This window comes from Geotrypetes seraphini, chromosome 11 (genome assembly GCF_902459505.1).
Source record: "Geotrypetes seraphini chromosome 11, aGeoSer1.1, whole genome shotgun sequence".
NCBI lineage: Eukaryota > Metazoa > Chordata > Amphibia > Gymnophiona > Dermophiidae > Geotrypetes > Geotrypetes seraphini.
Genome location: NC_047094.1, coordinates 20304949 through 20325792, shown reverse-complemented (window position 1 = coordinate 20325792; position 20844 = coordinate 20304949). Strand labels below are relative to the sequence as shown.

The window sequence follows — 20844 nt, the reverse complement described above, 5'->3', positions numbered from 1 at the left end:
TAGAAAAAAACCCAAGATATTAAACATTTCCTGATAAAGTGTGCACAGACTGTAATCCATAATTTGAACATGGTTTTCGTCCCAATTTCAGTTTCAATGATTTCTAAGGTTCAAGGCTTATTATCTCAGAATCGATATTTACTACAAATTGACCTTCCTGCTGCTTTTGATGTAGTAAACCATATCTTGATTCAATTACTCTTAGATATAGGATTACAAGAAAAAAAATTCTAAGCTGGTTTAAAGGATTTCATACATTATGCTTTTATGTGGTAAACTTTGAAGGTAAGACATCTGCTGCATGGATGCCATATTGTGGTGTCATGCAGGGCTCGTTATCTCCGATTCTTTTCAACATTTATATGACCACATTAAAACACTATAAATTAAGTTCCATCGCGATTATGCTCACTTATAAGAACTTAAGAATTACCGCTGCTGGGTCAGACCAGTGGTCCATCGTGCCCAGCAATCTGCTCACGCGGCAGCCCTCTGGTCAAAAACCAGTGCCCTGAGACTAGCCCTACCTGCGTACATTCTGGTTCAGCAGGAACTTGTCTAACTTTGTCTTGAATCCCCTATGATAGACTCCGAAGAGCGTTCCAGTTTTCTATCACTCTCTGGGTGAAGAATTTCCTTATGTTCATACGGAATCTATCCCCTTTCAACTTTAGAGTGTGCCCTCTCGTTCTCCCTACCTTGGAGAGGGTGAACAACCTGCCCTTATCTACTAAGTCTATTCCCATCAGTAGCTTGAATGTTTCGATCATGTCCCCTCTCAATCTCCTCTGTTCGAGGGAGAAGAGGTCCAGTTTCTCTAATCTTTCACTGTACAGCAGCTCCTCCAACCCCTTAACCATCTTAGTTGCTTTTCTCTGGACCCTTTCCAGTAGTACTATGTCCTTCTTCATGTATGGGACCAGTATTGGACGCAGTACTCCAGGTGAGGGCGCACCATGGCCCGGTACAGCGGCATGATAACCTTCTCTGATCTGTTCGTGATCCCCTTCTTTATCATTCCTAGCATGCTGTTTGCTCTTTGACGCTGCCGCACATTGCGTGGACGGCTTCATCAACTTGTCGATCAGAAATCCTAAGTCCCTTTCCTGGGAGGACTCTCCAAGTACCGCCCCGGACATCCTGTATTTGTGCATGAGATTTTTGTTACTGACATGCATCACTTTACACTTATCCACATTGAACCTCATTTGCCATGTCGATGCCCATTCCTCGAACCTGATTACGTCACGTTGCAGATCTTAGCAATTCCCCTGCGTCTTCACTACCCTGAATAACTTCGTATCGTCCACAAATTTAATCACCTCGCTCGTCGTACCTATGTCCAGATCGTTTATAAAGATGTTGAAGAGCACGGGTCCAAGCACCGAGCCCTGCGGCACCCCACTGGTGATGCTCTTCCAGTCCAAGTATTGTCCATTTACCCCCACTCTGTTTCTTATGCTCTAGCCCACAGTTCTTCAACTGCCGGTCCGCGGACCGGTGTCGGTCCGCAGAAAATTTCTGGCGGTCCACGCAGGGCTGGCGAGATCAATTCAGCAGTTAAATTTCCTGCCGACTGCAGTTCCTGCTCACTAATGTTCCTCCCAGCCTCATGCGATTAAGACAGGCTGCCAAAGTCGGGGCCTTCCCTCTCTGAGTCTCGCCTGTTTGGAAACAGGAAGTTGAAACAAAATAGGCGGGACTCAGAGAGTGAAGGTCCCGACGTGGCAGCCTGTCTTGATCGCCGCCCCTGCCCAGTTGCTGAAGAGGGCCGTGGAGAGAGCTGCAGATTCAGGTGCAGGTGGAGGGAGATGGTCAGCGTGTGCGAGCAAGATCCTGGGGAGCCTTCACAGTGACTTCCTCCCCTCCCACCAGCTCTCCTACTTGCCAGGGCAGTGATTTACCGGCAACTTCCTGCAGGCAAGTACTGAGAGCTGCTGGAAGGGGAGATCGCCACTGTAGGAGGCAGGGAAGCTGCTGGATAAAGGGAGAGCTGTTACTGGACTTGGAGAGAGTTAGAAGGAAAGATGCTGCTGGGAGGGGAGGAGGGAAAGGGATGGGAAGAGAAGAGAGTTAATGTTGAATAGAGGGAGGAGGGAAGGGAGAAGAAGGAGAGATGCTGCTGGAAGGGGAGGAGGGAAAGGGATGGGAAGAGTTAATGTTGAATAGAGGGAGGAGGGAAAGGAGAAGAAGGAGAGATGCTGCTGGGAGGGGAGGAGGGAAAGGGATGGGAAGAGAGTTAATGTTGGATAGAGGGAGGAGGGAAGGGAGAAGGAAAAAAAGGAAGGAGGGAAGGGAGAAAGAAAAAAGGAAGGAAACAGCTGGCAGGGAGATTACAGGAGGGGAAGGGGGTCAGGGTGGAATGGAGAGATCAGATGAGGGAAAGGGGAGAGAGAGGAATGAGAAAGTAGAGAGACATTGATGCTGGAAAGGGGGTCAGCAGAGAAATGAGAGAGGGATAAAGATGCTAGATCTGGTGTAGGAGAGATAAAAATGAAGAAGGCAGTGAAGCTGGAATGAATGATGTCAAAAAGGAGAGGAGGAATAGGCTGGATGGACAGGGAAGAGGGGCATAGAAATAAGTCAGATACATATGGAAGGGGGAGAGGGCAGACAATGGATGGAACGGGCAGATGCTGGAAGGAAAAGAGTGAAAAGAAGATGAAAGCAGAAACCAGAGACAACAAAAGGTAGAAAAAAATAATTTTATTTCTATTTTGTCATTAGAATATATCAGATTTGAAATATATATCCTGCTAGAGACATAACTGGGGACTGCAGTATTCTGTTAGCATGATATTTCTATGTAGCATTCTATAATAACTTGGCTTGTTCAGTTTTCTTGATAGTAGAGGGGATATATGTGAAGGGGAGGGGAGACAGGGGTTTTGTTGGTCCGTGTTCTGTATATTTGTATTTATAAAATCACAATTGTTCAGAATATTGTTTCTTTTTATACTTTAATAAAATACGTTTAACATAAAATCATAATTGCGGCTTGTGCAGATGGGATCAGATGGTTTGCGGGGACCGAGCTCGCGGAGATGGGGCGTAAAATGGGTTTTTTAATTTTTGTCCTAGTAGTTTGCCGGTCCACAAAATAATTCTTTTATTTCTGCCGGTCCACGAGTGTAAAAAGGTTGAAGAACACTGCTCTAGCCAGTTTTTAATCCACGTGAGTATTTCACCCTCGATTCCATGGCTCGCAATTTTCTGAAGTAGTTGTTCATGTGGAACCTTATTGCACGCCTTCTGAAAGTCCAGATATACAATGTTGACCGGGTCGCCCTTGTCTATCTGCCTCTTTACTCCCTTGAAGAAGTGCAGCAAGTTTGTCAAACAAGATCTGCCTTTGCTGAAACCGTGCTGGCTGGTCCTTATCAGATCCTGTCCGTCAAGGTGATCAATGATGCGGTCCTTTATCAGCGCCTATACCATCTTTCCTGGTACCAAGGTCCCCCAGGACAGGTTTGGGAACCACTGTACTAGAGTAATGGGTGTTTTGGATTCTTCTTTTTTCAATACCAGGTAAATAATCTTACCAAAAAAAGTTTCTTTAGTCTTCGCACGCTGAGAAAAGTTAATCATCTGTTCCATCAAGATCATTTTGCAGTATTGGTTCAAACTATTATCTTGGCACATTCTGGATTACTGTAATTTCATTTATGTGGAATTAAGCAAAGGAAACAAGAGACGTCTGCAACTGATTCAAAATGCTGCAGCAAAATTGATTTTGGAAAAAAAAAATTCAGTCATGTGTCACCTCTGTTGAGGAAATTACATTGGCTTCCATTTCAATTGAGAGTTCGATTTAAATGTGCTTGTATAATCTTTAAAATTTTACATGGACTATTTGTTCCTTTGATGTCTTTATCTCTAAACACCATGAGATCTTTGGGCACGAGAACAACTTATATGTATAAGCTCTCCTTTCCTTCATTAAGAGGAATTAAGTCTATTAGTAAAATTTCGCATTCCTTTCCATGCTTACTAACAGTAATATGGAATGGACTACCTCCTCAAATTAGATTGCTTTTATCTCTTCAGATCTTTCACAAAACCTTAAAAACCACTATGTTTCATCGCTTTAGGCTATAAGCTCCAATGAATGTTAATAGATTTTTTCTTTGTGATCTAATTATGTAAACCGAATTCAGCTCCTACTTTTAGGAGATGATTCAGTATATAAGACTAAGAATTAAATTAAATGCAGCATTAAGTCTTTCCATCTCAAATTCAAGTTCAAGAACACCAGAGATTACATAATTTCTCAAGACTGACTCTTGGAGATATCCCGAATCCTGCTGCTCTTTATTTCCCAGTGTGACAACATTACTTAATGGTCTAAGCCGAGATAGAGACCTGAAATAGTTGTCAGTGGTTCAGAACTAATTAAGCTCCCTACAAACACAAACTCCGGATCCGACTGCTGGGCTCACGGTGAAGAAATGTTCCAAACTCAGCTACACCGAAGAGGACATGCGAGGTAGGACCCAACAAGGACCCCTTTCTTTTAGTATGAGGCATTGCAGGAAAATTCAGCGAAGAAAGTCAGCGACTAAGCAGAACGCAGAGCTCACCGTGTTCATGCTGCCATCTTGATTCTCCCCAGGTTCCAGACCAATTCATTTTTGCCTATAATCCTCTCCTGACCATGAAGCATTTCACTTCCTAGAGGCCCAGATGATGTGGCTAACAGCTTCCAACTGATAAAAGTGGGCAAGCAAATTCTTAGCTACAGTACTCATCTATTACTGGTTGTGGGAAATGTAGTATGGCAGGGCTGCCCAAGTCCAGTCCTCGAGATCTACTGGCAGGTCAGGTTATCAGGATATCCACAATGAACATGCACAAGAAAGATTTGCATACCAAGAAGGCAGTGCAGGCAAATCTCTCTCATGCATATTCAACGTGGATATCCTGAAAATCTGGTCTGCCAGTAGATCTTGAGGACCAGACTTGGGCAGCCCTGTAGTATGGTATGAAACAAACATCTATATGTCCCATTACATTTGCATCAGCTGTCCCCTACACATAGCACCAATATAATGTATTGTACCCCTTCCCACTGCTATCTCCCCTCCACCCTTTCCATGTCACAGCAATTCTAAAACTATATAATCAAGTAGCACTTTATTCCAACTTAGACATTTACAGATTTTCCAGGACACATCTCCTCAGGATTCAAGAGTTTAAGTGCTAGCATTACAGAAGCTTTAGTCTCCCTCTAAGACATGGGAAATGCAGAAGATAATTGCAATCCATGCAAAAGGAAACCTTCCCAGATGTCCTTTCACTTTCTCCAGCTGTGGCAGTACTGGGGAATGTCATTCCTTACAGAGGGGAGACAACTTCCATCTTGTTTGCCTACAGAACAAAAGTAAAATGAAGGCTGTGCAGGTGACAGGGGGTTGTACAGTACTTGGAGGTTTGATTAAATGAGGATCTAGAATAGAGAATGACACGGTGGCGGTTTACCCGCGGCCACCGCATTTTAGCCGCGGGTCACCCGCCGAAAACGGGGAAGAAAACTAGCAGTCGCTGCGACGACGGGGACAAGGCCATTCACCGCCCGCGGGGCGGTGAATGGTCTTGTCTCCGCAGTGAGGTATCAAGGATCGCGCGGTCCCCGCAGCCACCGCCCGCCCGCCCGTAGCATTTAGCCAGCTCCCTCCCTCCACCTCACCTTAAATTTCGAGTTTTCCGGCTTCCTTTTTTCCGAGCCGCACGTGTTCAAAAATCCGTGCACGCGCGGCTGCGCGAGTCAATCAATCTTCTCCTCTGACGCAACCGGAAACAGGAAGTTGCAGGAGAGGAGAAGTTTGATTGACTCGCGCAGCCGCGCGTGCACGGATTTTTGAACACGTGCGGCTCGGAAAAAAGGAAGCCGGAAAACTCGAAATTTAAGGTGAGGTGGAGGGAGGGAGCTGGCTAAATGCACGGCTTTTTGAACGCGTGCGGCTAGGGAAAAAGGAAGCCGGCAAACTCGGAACGAATATAAGGCGAGGTGGAGGGAGGGTGGGGGCTGCTGGACCATTCTTCATTACTTTGCCATACTAATTCCATTCTATGTTAGGTGCCACGGACTCAGATTCGAGTCCTAGCGATGATGAGTTAAAGATCCCAAAAGAAGCCAACTTCTAAATCCAGTGGTTAGAGCTACACTACACTCCTTGTGACCCTGGGCAAGTCACTTAATCCCTATTGCTTCTGACACAATGGGCAGTTCCAAAGACCAAGACTGGCCAGTGTCAAAGACAGGATGCTGAGCTTGATAGACCCTTAGTCTCCACTGTTTTTAGTGATCAAAAAAGTTCTATGTTTCTATAATCACCCTAATTCTGTTATCATTGGACTAGATATTCAAAATGATTTAAATGGCCAGGACAGGCTCCTGGCTGTTCAAATCATCTGTCCAGGGCTAACCAGGCATTTTCAATCTTCATGTTCAGCCCAAATGGTGTCACACAATTCAGCAAAAATACCCAATGTTGTTCCTCATAATTTAAATATTGCTCATAGAAGGAACAACATTGGGTATTTTTGCAAATGGAAGTTGGAGGGTTAATTCCCTTGAAACAGCCAATTGAGTGAAACATGAATTCATGCTGGGACACAAGATAGGTTGAATTTGTTTTGAATTTAAAAAGAAAAATGATCAATGAAGAATACTATAATGGCAAGAAAATATAATGATAAAACAGCAACTAATTTTGCCTATTTTTATATATTAAAAAAGTACTACATAAGGTGAATGTCCATATTGCTGTCTGTTGTTCTGCTGAGCACTGGCATTGAAACAGCAAAATGCATTTATTGCATACTTGTCCTCTGTCGCAAACATTATGGTGGTATATTAGTTGTGTTAATAAAAATTTATAAACAAAGCCCTGCCAGCTGAACATCTCTTTCTCTAGTTCAGCAGCAGGAACTTTGATTTATAAGAATGGAATACGCTAAATATTAGAGTACTAAGGCTTATATGGATGCTGCGGGGACGGTGACGGGGCGGTGAATGGGATGGCAGTGGCGGTGACGGGGCGGTGAAAGGGATGGCAGTGACGGTGACGGGGCGGTGAATGGAATGGCGGTGACGGTGACGGGGCGGTGCAGAGGATGGTGGGCCGGGGACGGGGACAGATTTTTTCCCCGTGTCATTCTCTAATCTAGAAGACAGACAAAACTACCAAGTTGATGTATTGAACGGTGTCATACGACTCTGGAACACTCTTATCAGAAGAGCAATAGCCTACATAAAAGCCTAGGCCTCATCAAGAGAGTCAAACAGATAAGATGTCTTGTAACTCGTTTTAAGGAGCCATCTGCAGGATTTTGGATTAGGGCACTAGTGAAGGAAAAAGTAGGTATCATTCCTATGCACACCACCAACCACCACCAATTTGATTACAGTAAGCCCAGTAGGGTAGCCCTATGCTGCCGCCAACTCCTACATGAAGCAGAACCAATGCTGGATTAAATGCTGCTTGTGGGGTGGCTCACAGGCCATATTAATCCATGGTAGCCAGCAATCTGTGGTACAGAAGTATCACAGGCAGATGATCCCTGTGGTAATCAAAAATATAGTTAAGGACTCACCTTTTTCAGCATCTTGATAACTACCCTCACTATCTCCATAGGAATCAGTCTTGTGCCAGTTACTTTTTACATAAATAAATTCTTAACAAACTACCACTTTTGTTATTAAAAATAACACACCAATAGTAAGAATATCCCTTTCAATTTACTTACATTTGGGGGGTGAAGATGGGTAATCATCCTTAAAAAGCATCCTTAATTTAAATAAGCCTCCTTCCCATGGCGTCTAAAAATAAAATAAAAAATCTTTTAAATCCAGAATTGCAAGTAACCGCTAAAATTGAGATGGAGGGATGCTTTCCTTGGAGAGTGAGTGAAGTGGAGGAGAAATTTTATTTGCATCACAGAATCTTCTTTATAAGGCATGGAAACCTCTCTGAGCATCCACTAAGATTTTCACACTTCAGAACATCAACTAGTACGTTAACCTAGTTGTTAAAAGCACCGTGCAGACATTCAAGGAAGCCCATTGAAACCCCACTGCTGGAAAATTAGGTTTATACCTTCAATAATCTTCTGTTAGCCCCTGGAGGATTCCATACACTAGGTAGTCTGGACCTAGCTGGCTCACTAGTTCCTGTATGATGTTCCCTCCATGGCCTCTGGTTGGTCGGGTAATCCACCAGATAGCGATGCATCCCGGCCTGGTGTCTAGTGGCTCTGGATTGGCCTCACTGCCTGTGGTATGTGGATCTCGTACATATTCAGTGGGACGAGACACTCCGGCTCCCTCCATAGATATCTTCTCAGTTGGGGACCGGTGTCCATGGATACCCATGGTGTTTTGGTCTTAAGGCATGGTTCTTGAGCACTCAGCCTTGATGAAGCACGGTTATTCAGAGGTAGTTATCTCGACTCTTTTGTGCTTGAAGAAACTCTCTACTATGGCTTCTTCTGCAAAGCCTGGAAGGCTTTCTCACAGCGAGGTGCTAGGAATCAAGTGGAGCCTGAGAAGGCTCCCTGTTCGGTAGTTCTGGTTTTCCTTCAGGAGGATTTAGACAAATGGCTGGCAGTGGCCTCCCTGAAAATTCAAGTTGCAGGCTTTTCGTGTTTTCAAGCATGCTCTTCCAGATGTGACTAGGTGTATGAGGGGGACGTTTCATCTGCGTTTTCTTTTCCCTTGGTGGAATCCTACCATCATTTTACTGGGCCTTGGTGAGGCCCCTTTTGAATCACTACAGGACGAATTTCTTCTGGACCTAACGATCAAAATGTTTTTTTCTAGTCTCCATTGTCTCAGCATGGTGTATTTTGGACTTTATGCTCTTTCGTGCATGGAACCCTTTCTCCATCTTACAGATAGGGATGTTCCTTCGTACTGTACCTTTCTTCTTGCTGACAGTGGTCAGCTTTCCATGTCAACTAGGAGGTTAGGTTGCCTGCATTTCATCCAACAGATTTGGAGTGCAAAGATCAGATCTTGCGCAAATTAGATGTCCAGAGGATCTTGCTCCTTTATTTGGAAAGGACTATTGAGTTAAGGCTGTCTGATCACTTTTTTGTTCTCACTGCTGCACCTCACCTGGTAAGCCGGCATTCAAGTCTTCAATCGCTTGATGGATTAGAATGGTCATTTCCGTGACTTCTGTCACCTGCGGCAAGCAGTTGCCAATGTCGCTTAAAGCGCATTCAACGAGAAGTGTAGCTGTATCATTGGTGGGGGGGAGGGGCATCTCAAGCGATTCATCCTGATGAAATTTGCAGGGCAGTTTCTTGGTCCTCTTCACACTTTTGCCCAGTTTTACCGAGTTGTTGCAGTGGCGCGTTCTGATGCCATTTTTCAGGACCTTGGGTTTGAGAGCAGGTTCTTCTGTCCTTCCCTACCTACCGTGGTTTTGGTATGTCACCTAGTGTATGGAATCCAGAAGGGACGTATCGGAATGCTCCTTGTGATATTGGGCAAGTCACTTAACCTTTCACTGCCTCAGGTACAAACTTACAATTTAATGCCTTCTGGGGACAACGAAATACCTAGTGTACCTGAAGTAAGCTCACCTCGAGCTACTACTGAAAAACAAAAAAAGTTTAAATCTAAATTTAAAAATGTACACCAACATATTTAACATGGATTTTAAAAGTGTAAATTGTTCTTACCTGATAAAATTTTCTTTCCATGATTCCTGCTAAACCAGTACAGACTGATGGGTTATGCTACCCTTCTAGCAGCTGGAGGTAAAGAACCTGGAACTTTCCAGTGACAGAGTATAAGGCAGGGTGCAGCACTGGAACTTGCTAAATACTACTGACAGCATTGCAGAATGAAAAATTCAGCTATATACATGAAAATTAGAGACCCCCCACCAACCTAAAGATTCCTATAGATCCCCTCTGCAAAGCACCAATGAGCAACAGACTAAAAGAACAGATGAGCAGAAACTGCCTATAAGGTTGCCATCCGCTCACATGGTAACTGAATCAGTCTAGCAAAAAATCAAGTAGAAAAGTTACAAGACCAGACCAAAATTTCAACTTCCTGATCCTGCTGGACCAGTATGTACCAAAGCTTCAGGACCATGGGCAGGAGGAAGACAAGGTTCCCTTTGAATGTCACTCTCAAAAATGCAATCTTTCCTGGCATGCAAATCCAGACTGTAGTGCTTAAAAGAATGCAAGGAAAATCACAATCATCACTCTGCAAATATTTTCTGGAGTGACCGCCCCAGATGCGCTGAGCTCTCAACCCTTAATCACCCACCTTGATACATCTTTGAAAAAGGACAATTCAGATGCTGTTTCACCCTTATATGGCCCACCAAACAAGATGTCCGATTTCTTAGAAATATGACCTTCAAATAATATAGAGCCTATAATGTTCAATTTAAGTATAGTTCAAGTTAAGTATACTAGGAAGCCCAAATTTCTCATTCTGAGAAAAAAAGCTGGCAGAGTTGATTGACATGAAAAGGAGAAAGCACCTTAGGAAGACAAGCAGAACTGTACATAAACTAGGAGGGAAAAAGAGCTTGCAATTCAGAGATACTGCCACCAAAAAGTACTGCCTTTAAGATAAGGTCTTTCACCAAAGTTCACTTCACCAGCTTGAAGAGTGAATATGCAGAAGCATTCAATTCCAAATTCCGATCCCACTACAGAACTACTGGCTGGAGAGGAAGATTAAATCCACTGGACCCTGTATAAACATCTCATTGACTCACCCCTTGCATCAGGGCAACACTGCCACTTTAACTCTGAAGGAGCTTTGGGTCAGTCCTTTATCAAGGACTCGAAGAAAGGCTAAAATGGTTAGAACATCTATCCATTAAGTGGAGAACCCCCAACCAAACATCATAACAGACACCAGACCCATGCATCTTCCAGAGAAATTAAAAACCTGTGTTTTTGCATTAACACTGTGCTCCTTAAACAGATAATTTCATAGACCAGAGTGTAAACCAAAAAGGGACTTGGCTCCCCTATGAGCACCAGATTGACAAAGCAGCTCCTGAAGACAACTAACAGTGGATCCCCCAATGGGATTAGCTTAATGCACCACAGCCTGCAAGGCCAGTCTGGCAGAATGAGGATGATCAGACTCTGTTGGTTGTCATCCTCAGAAGGATGTGTCCAAATGGTAACCAAGGAAGAAAGCTGTATAAAAGGACTCTCCTGGGCCAGGAATTGAGAACTGCATTATTCCCACTGAACCACTGCCTTCAAATGACGGATGCAATGAAATCAGACTGAATGACTAACACCTTACCACCAACTGGGAGACCCATGGGCCCAATCCCCATTCTCTTGTATTCAGCACATACACCAGAGGAGAAAGACCACCTGCACAGTCTACATTTCAGCTATGTTGGTCTCCCAGCAGAACAAACTCCTCAAGAGTCAGCAAAATGGCTCTGGCTTCCAGCCTGCTGATGCTCCAAGAAGGCTCCATATACAAACCATGTACACTGGATCATTTGGTCCTGGCAGTGGACCTCCCATCCCAACAGGTACATATCAGTAGTCCAAAAGGGCTCCAAATTCAGTCCCAATAGAAGGCTGCTAAGGGAGATCCACCAATTAGGTCCCAATCGCACTGAAGACAGAAAGACCATAACTCTTGGAACTGGGGACATCACCTGGAGAGGATAAGCTAAAGTAGCCTAATAGAGCCCTTGCTCAAGGGCCACCTCCCAAGCCCACCACCATGGAGCCCAAAACATGCAAGTTAAACATCCTAAACCCGGACAGCACTGCAGAAAAGTATCCCCTGGATATGATCCTCTAGAGCAGTGTTTTTCAACCGCTGTTCCGCGGCACACTAGTGTGCCGTGAGATGTTGCCTGGTGTGCCGTACGGTCAGGGCCGCCATCAGGGCAGTACCACCAGTCCTGCATTCAGGGGCCCGGAGCTGACAGGGGGCCTGGGCTCCCCCAGGGTCCTAGGCCACAGTCTAGGGAGAGGGGCGGTCCGCCCCACGTGGACAGGAGTTCAATACATCTCGAGCCGCGAGGCTCGTCTTCTGTTCCTGCCTGCCCTGCAGCTAACATATAGCCGATCGCAAGCGTTCCCCGATGTCAGCGCTGACGTCGGAGGGAGGGCTTAAGCAAAGCCTGCCCTCCGACGTCAGCGCTGACGTCGGAGAATACTTCCGTTCGGCTATTTGTGCGCGGCAGGGCAGGCAGGAAGCAGAAGACAAGCCTCGCGGCTTGAGCTTCGTTTTGCTGAGAAAGTTGCAAAGATGGGCTGGGAGGCAAACACGGAACACAAAAGGGGGGAGGGAGTGCGTTTTGGACACAAGGCATGAACTTGGGAGAGAGGAAGGGAGGGAAAGAGATGCTGAGGTGGGGGAGGGAATGGGTTTTTGGACACAAGGCATGAACTTGGGAGAGAGGAAGGGAGGGAAAGAGATGCTGAGGTGGGGGAGGGAATGGGTTTTTGGACACAGAAGGCATGGACTTTGGAGAGAGGAAGGGAGGGAAAGAGATGGTTGTGTACACGGGGAATAGAAGAAAGGAGAATTTTTGGTCATAGGGAGGGAGTGAGGTACAGATAGTGGCATACCAGGGTGGGGGGGGCGGTCTGCCCCACCCCGGGTTTACGTCCCAAGGGGGTGCACAGCTGGCCACCCTCCAGTGTTGTCCCTAGGCCGGCAAACTGCGGCTCTTTAGGCACTTGAGTGCCACCGCCGCCATCGGGAACAGGCCGGCGCCAAGTTCTCCCTGCTTTTCCCTGTGGGGCCGGCCAACTCTCGCCACTCGCGTCAATTCTGACGTCAGAGAGGACATTCTGGGCCAGCCAATCGTGGCTGGCCTAGAACGTCCTCTCCGACGTTAGAATTGACGACGGGTGGTGAGAGTTGGTCGGCCCCGCGGGGAAGAGAAGCAGGGAGAACTTGGCGCCGGCCTGTTCCCGATGGCGGCGGTGGCACTCAAATGAATTACTTTATATATAGTCAATATAGGCACAGAGTTAAATTTTTTAACATTTTCTAATGGTGGTGTGCCTCGTGATTTTTTTCATGAAACAAGTGTGCCTTTGCCCAAAAAAGGTTGAAAAACACTGCTCTAGAGTCATAACACCTTTCCTAAACCAGTCTCAAACCAGGTCCCTAGATATTAAGAGGGGGTGACGGAATAGTTCACTACCAAACTAGCATTTTGAAATCACTTTTCAAGTTGCGACTCTGGATCCCTTCCCTCAGAGTTGGCACAATCTGCCAATTTTACAGGTATGGATAGACTAAATCCTTTACTTCAGACAAAGACAGCTACCACCATCACTATCTTTTTTTTTTTTTTTTGGGGGGGGGGGGAGGGAGAAGGAGGTCATCGACTCTATGGCTAACCCAAGCCTTGGATTGGAAATACTTGTTGAATACACAGAACTCTTAATGTTGATATAAAGAACTATGCCTCAGTAACGTCCAGAAAGGTAAGGAACTCTATACAAAAATGGGAAAAACTCAAAGACCTCCCCTCCCCAGAAATCACAAAATATATGGAGCGTCTCCTTCAACTCCATTCCCCCACCAAAACCTGTTTGATGGCCCCCAAGTTTAGCCAAGGCCTTGAAGCAGCTCCCAACACCCCCTTCTTTATCAGTGAGCCACCAAGAAATACCATAAAGACACTGGAAAGGGGTTCTACCACCTCTAAAGTCAAATGAGGTTCCCCCCCCTAGGAGCAATAGGAGTGCGACCCCAAACAAAGCATCAGGAGATCTTATGTACCAGCCCATGCAAGCCTCATTATCTATGGATCATACTGGGCATGCCAACATGGCAGGCGCAGACTGAGAAAACTCCTCAGACCCACTACTGCAACTATGTCTCCTAGCTCAGGGTTTGTTTTTTTCTGCCACATTTTTAAAAAAAGAACTTCCAGCAGTGAAACACCTGTAGACTGATCCCTGTGTGCCAAACACCCACCCATATGCTCAGCCTAATGGCCACAGGCTGCAGGATCGTGTCCCAGGCCTGAAGAAAGAATTTCTACTGTACCACTCCACACTGCAGACTATACTGAAATTCCAAGGCTGCACCACTCATACTATGAAGATCAAAGTTTTCAGCCTCCATCTGCTGGACTGGTAAAATAGCCCAGTCTGAAATAATCTAGCAGATAAGAGAAGAGTCTTTAGCTGTCTAAAGACTATTTAAGGATTTAAACACCTACACCTCGTTTCTTTCAAATGAAATCTATTCATTCAACTTTACATTTGCAAAGCCAACAATACAGTTACACATATAGACAAAGCAGAGTAGAAATAAAAGGGGTGGGAGGTAGCAAGACACTCTCACAATCAGTAACTTTCAGGCTGGATGGGTGAGGGCACAGCATGTTCTGTCTGATGTAGTTTGCAGGTACTTTTTTTTTTTGGGGGGGGGGTGATTTGCGAGGAAAAACAGCTAAGTGAACATTGGGGAAAGAAAAAAATAAAGGATATATGGCTTAAAAAAAGGGCTAAAGTGGCAGAGCTGCAACATTTAAGGTTGCTATTCAGCCTCAACTATCAGGTTATATTGACCTATAAGGTGAATATTACAATACTAAATCATAACATGCATCATCTCATCCATTACAATATATGAGCTGCCAGATCAAAAAGCTCAATCAAAAAATCTGGTATCACAATCCATATGCCTATCTTAGAGCTAGAACTGGCTGGTCCAGTTCTCTCATTCCCTACATGGAATTTCAGCACTAAGACTTGGAACCCAAGCACAGTACTGGGTAGAGCTTTGGATTCTTGCCCAGAAATAGCTAAGAAGAAAAATTAAAAAAAAATAAAATAAAATTTAAATTGAATCAGGTTGGGCAGACTGGATGGACCATTCGGGTCTTTATCTGCTGTCATCTATGTTACTATGGTAAAAAGCATAGCTACAAATTCATACAGGCAATGGCTAACACTAGGACAAGATCAGCCTGATATACATGAGTTACCAGGGGCAAGGCGATGGGTAGGGGAAGAGAGAAGGTTGGTTCTAACATATCACCCATGGAAAGAAGTTAGACATTCAAACTAGTCACCGAGAAAAGCTAGGTCGCACAGTTGCTAGGATGTATAAATGAACTTTCATAAGTGTAAATGTATCTGATCACCAAGAAACAAACAAACATTTATAAATAAATGCCAAACAGAAGCCCTTACCCCTTTCTTTCCTGGGATAGCACACTCCCAGTTCATCAAATTCATTGTGCCATCTGGATTCTTTGTTGGTACTGCCACAAACCCCTAATTAAAATAGGGGGAAAAAATTCAAACTTAGAATTTAAAAGTTTGTAAATTGCAGCTTATGCATAAATACATGGCTGAAATAAAACCTCTATAATTATTCCACCTTGACTAACGCATTCACCTTCTATAATGCAGTGTGGAAACTCCCTTCCAAGATGGTGAGGAGAGTGTGGCGCAGTGGTTAAGAGCTACAGCCTTGGCACCCTGAGGTTGTGTGTTCAAACCTATGTTGTTCCTTGTGACCCCCTGGGCAAGTCACTTAATCCTCCACTGCCCCAGGTACATTAGATAGATTGTGAGCCCACTGGGACAGGCAGGAAAAAAATGCTCGAATAAATTCAGGTACTCGAGCTCCACTGGGAGAACAGTATAGAAAACTGAACAAATAAAAAATAAATAAATGCCTAACCTCAGTCGGCATCGGTTTAGTGCAGGGCCCCCTCATTTACAGATATGGAGCTGTGAAGTACTTACAAATGGATGGTCTTTTCGCCAAGCTTTCCTCTCCTGTGCAAGCCTGCTCAGGGCTATACCAGACATATTCAAAATCCCTACAGAAAAAGAAATAAAAAGGTTTATTTTATATGGCTAAAATGTCTGCTCTCATTTTGAAAGGATAAGAAAAATCAAGTTATTTCAAATCACTTTTAAGCCTTTAATTAAGCATGAATGATTTCTGTTAAAAATAGTAACAGAGACAGAATACATAAACATTACCAGCCATGGTAGAAGAAAAATTGTAATCCCTGCATACTAACTCCACCTAGTGTTTCCTATTTATGTTACAAAAACACCCAATTGAAGAAACAGAGCTGCAAAGACACTATTTAAAAATTACATATACAAGTGTGATTATTGCTTTTAGAGCATAGAGTACTTTGACCCTTCCAGAAAAACAAAAAGTCTATGCACTATACTTATTGGTCCTTTTTAATAAAGGGTTATGCCACTGTGAAAGAATTGCACAATATTAATTTTTCTATCATTAATTAAATCTGTTGTCCTAGTTTTGTGTGCTACAGAGATACTCAATACCAATTTTTTCTGAAAAACTGTGTTTACTTCGCAAAATAAAGATGCATTTAATATATAGACAGAACATTATAATAAACATAACACCTAGTCCCCAAAGAATTAAACGAATAGGACGTTAATTTGAAATTATAAGCGTTTTTCTAATCTTACTCTTCTTATTTTTCTTTTCCTTTAAAAGGCCATTAATATTTAAACTATTAACCAATCCAAACATTATCTTCATATCCTGAAAGATTTTAAAAATAATTAAAGCATTTTTAATCAATTTTTATTATATTCTTTCTTAAATGATCCCTTCCTTGTGTGCAAATCTTAAATGTTTTTTTTTTCTATAAATTGTAATTCTACCCATTACCCAATTGTTCCAGTTTGTATTAATTTGTAATAGAACAAAAATGATTAGTATGTATTATCTTATCTTATTTGTATTTGTCATCCCTACCTTTTTTCTATATATTAGAAATATGTAATACGCATTGAAATATTGGATATTGCGTAATGTACACTTTTGCAGTAATGTACACTTTTGCAGAATTTTGTTCTTACACACAAGTCAAAGGGATTTCCCCAATTAAGCTGTGGGTTGTTTTTTTTTTGTTTTTTTTTAACAGGGCTCTTAAAGCTGCAGTAGCAGCAAAAACAAGCTATATTCCCTAAAACAGGGAAGAACTGACAGGTTTCCAAAGACAACACCTGGGGTTGCAGGTGAGCCTTGGGGAGGGGGTGTCACCCCAACAGGGGTGCTAGGCAGACTCCAGAGGACTGGAACCAAAGCCACAACTGGCCGCACTATTTAAACTAGAGGCTGCAGAACCAAACTCTACACTCGACTAGGTACAAACAAATCCATAACACTAGGAGAGACTCAGGCTCAATCACGCTGCATGGTTGTGACCAGCATCAAATAGCAACCTACTACCTGATGAAGGTAGAGAAAAATACTGGATTTTTCCAGGGGTACCACAGCTTATTCAATCTTCTCTATCGCCACCTGCTGGTAGGAAGCGATAACCCATTTGGGCAGAACAGTGAGCTAATACCAAGTGGCAGATGAAATTTAATGTGGACTAATACAAAGTGATGCCATTGGGAAGAATAACCTCAGGTCCTTAATCACAGTTACTGGTTAGCGCCCAAGAAAAGGATCTGGGTATTGTAGACAATACGATGAAACCTTCCACCCAATGTGTGGCGGCAGCCAAAAAAGCAAACAGGATGCTGGGAATTATTTTAAAAAAGGGATGGTTAACAAGACTAAGGGCTTCTTTTACGAAGGTGCGCTAAGCATTTTAGCGCATGCACGCCAAAAAATCTACCGCCTGCTCAAAAGGAGGTGGTAGCAGCTAGTGAACGCTATTCTGCGCATTAAGGCCCTATTGCGCCTTCATAAAAGGAGCCTTAAGAATGTCATAATGCCCCTGTATCGGTCCATGGTGCGACCTCATTTGGAGTACTGTGTTCAATTCTGGTCTCCTTATCTCAAGATAGATATAGTGGTGCTAGAAAAGGTTCAAAGAAGAGCGACCAAGATAGTAAAGGGGATGGAACTCCACTCATATGAGGAAAGACTAAAATGGTTAGGGCTCTTCAGCTTGGAAGAGGGGAGATATGATTGAAATCTACAAAATCCTGAGTGGAGTAGAATAGGTACAAGTGGATTGATTTTTCACTCCGTCAAAAATTACAAAGACTAGTGACACTCTAAGTTGAAATACTTTTAAAACCAATAGGAGGAAATTTGTTTTCACTCAGAGAATAGTTAAGCTCCGGAACGCGTTGCCAGAGGATGTGGTAAGAGAGGATAGCGTAGCTGGTTTTAAGAAAGGTTTGGACAAGTTCCTGGAGGAAAAGTCCATAGTCTGTTATTGAGAAAGACAAGGGGGAAGCCACTACTTGCCCTGTATTGATAGCACAGAATATTGCTACACCTTGGGTTTTAGCCAGGTACTAGTGACCTGGATTGGCCACTGTGAGAACGGGCTACTGGGCTCGATGGACCATTGGTCTGACCCAGTAAGGCTATTCTTATGTTCTTATATTTCATACACATTTTATTTCCTTTGTGTATTATTTCCGTATGCTTTGTGCTTTCCCATATTAAATTTACTTTCCATTATTGTATTTGCTTTTAGACCTTGATCAACTAGCCACCGCCTCCTCACTGAAGAACCTTGTGTCAGTGGATTTTCTCTTGGGGTCTTTGACCGCCCGATAATTTTTAGATTTTCAAGTCAGTTTTGAAGCAGCAACGAGAACGGCTAACTCCCGATGCCGAGACTTGTCTTCACAGCCTTACTCCAAGGCAGTTGACTTCAATGTCCAGCTCTACCTCAGCTCTTTCGGTGCTGCTGCCATCGGCAGAACTGAGTAAGAAAGCTAAGTAGGAAAAGCACTATTCTCCTTCCAATGCTGTTGCATCACAAGCATCTTTATCAAAGCAGCAACAACTAGATGCCTCTACACATGTGCAGTAGTCGGTACAGAATGCACAGGCGCCTGTTCCAGTATCTGTGCAGCAATCAGCACAATTTATGCCGCCTACCGCACAAGCGCCATCTTTACAGCAGCAAGCACATTTTATGCCACCTACTGCACAGCCGCTCCACTTCCAACAGGCACCATATGTACTAACTACCGTACAGGCCCCTGTCCTCTAACATCTGAATATGTTGCTATGGAATGGGCTAGCCAGGCTACTACAGTTGCACACTGCTAAATCCCATCAACACACCCCTAGTCTCGACTGGGTTTGAGCAAGGTAAGATATTGCAGACTGTTGCTCTCAGACTTCTGCACATGCATTATGTACGCTTAATGAAGACATCAATGACACATGCTTATCACCTGCGGCTATGGCCACATTAACATGGGGGTGAGGGGGACACAACGTATTGTCTGACTCCCAATGATCTTCATGGCATCAACGTCAATGTTCTCCCCCCTCCTGGAGGTCAAAACTCTACTCCTAAACATAGCGCGACCAGACATCCTGCTAGACGCTCCCCTTGTCACTCACCACCACTGTTCCAGGTCCATGGGGCAATATGATAAGAACCATGATGCTGACTTGTCTCTCTTCCTGTTGCTAGCAAGTTCCGAGTCCCGACTAGAACAATTCTCCAATGGCAGTCTTTCAAATTCAGCTTCACTGCCTGATCAGACTTTTACCCCTTGCCAGTCTGTCCTTTACCAAGTTTATTAGACAAATGGGGAAGGATCTCCCAATTAAGATGAGCCTGAAATAGAACCTACCAAATAATTCAGAGAGGCACTCAATTACAAGCAGTTACTGAAACACTGCCTGAAGGTTTCTCTACACAACCTTATGAAAAAGGCCTTGCTCACCTTCTATACCAATTGCTCCAAAGAGATTGGATTCCCTGTGTTCAACAAACCACAGCTACCATATCATAATACTTCTAGCTCATTGAGAGGTCTAGTTAAAGTATCCCCAAATCTAACAGACTGCAAACAGTGCCTACATTGAAGATAAAAAGTAAAAACCATAAATTATCCAAATCATATTTTTTCTTTAATATTAGTAAAAGATTTGATCGTACCCTGGATCACAAGTTGTGACAGGGTACCCAGTCCCAGACTTTGCCATTTACTAGCAGGGATTACAGAGACAAGCTCTCTTTGGAAAGAACAAATATAGCAGAAACCCCCCCCCCCACACACCTCCACTGGGACCCTATCTAGACTTAATAAAGTGCCCCTAGGTATCAAACACATGTTGCGTAAAGGGGTTATTTGTTGATGAATTGCTCTATGCCTTAGAATTTATCCAAAGATGTTCCCCTAAATTGCCACGAGAAAAATTGGCCTGTTTAAACTGCATATATGGTTTCATATGTTCCCCAGGCTGCTAGTCCCAGAAACGTCTAATCTGTGAAGCTATACAACAGCTCTTTAAAATCAGGTACTCCTAGCCCTCCTGATTCTCTCCTAATTAGAAGTAGTGCGTGAAAAAAACACATACATTTACCTCCTCCTATAAAATTGATAATATCTTGCTATTTCTTTAACAATTTCTATCCCATCGGCACAGGTAGCGTCTGGAAAAAATATAACAGTTGAGGTAGCACACTCATTTTAATTATAGCTAGGCTCTGCAACACAGAAAGTTCTCCCTAGTAAATCAAGATTAAATAAAGTGGAAAGGTCTCCTGAGATTTTGACCCATATTTAAAGCAAATATGAGCCCACTTAAATGGAAAATTCTCCCGAGTTTGTTCCCAATCTTCCCCTTGGAGATTGATGAGAGCTTTCTTGTCAAGATTGGCCTAAAAACCTGAGACTTCCCCAAACTGTTTCATTTCCCTTAAGATCATCGGCAAGGATGTCAGGGGTTGGACAACCATTAGTATGACATCTGCAAATAAAGATTTTTTATTGACCTGCCTCCACTGGAATCCCTTGTTATATCAGGGTTCTCCTGAATCTTGTGAGCAAAGGGCTCCATCACCAATATGAATAAGGGGGATAAGGGACACTTCTGTCTAATACTCTGTCCTAAAGCAAAAGCATTCGTATATT

General features: G+C 43.7%; 1 protein-coding gene across 5 annotated transcripts in view; it reads right to left on the bottom strand.

Moving 5' to 3' along the window:
* The window catches only part of UBE2I (ubiquitin conjugating enzyme E2 I), a 55663-nt gene that overhangs the window by 13660 nt on the left and 21159 nt on the right, over positions 1–20844 (bottom strand). For all 5 annotated transcript variants that reach the window (XM_033964029.1, XM_033964026.1, XM_033964028.1 and 2 more), the window contains exons 2-4: positions 15745–15821; positions 15184–15267; positions 7750–7822 (exon numbers count right to left, since the gene is read on the bottom strand). In XM_033964029.1, the coding sequence (XP_033819920.1) occupies positions 7750–7822; positions 15184–15267; positions 15745–15810 (223 nt within the window). In that variant the 5' untranslated portion in view covers positions 15811–15821. The remainder of the gene's footprint in view (positions 1–7749; positions 7823–15183; positions 15268–15744; positions 15822–20844) is intronic.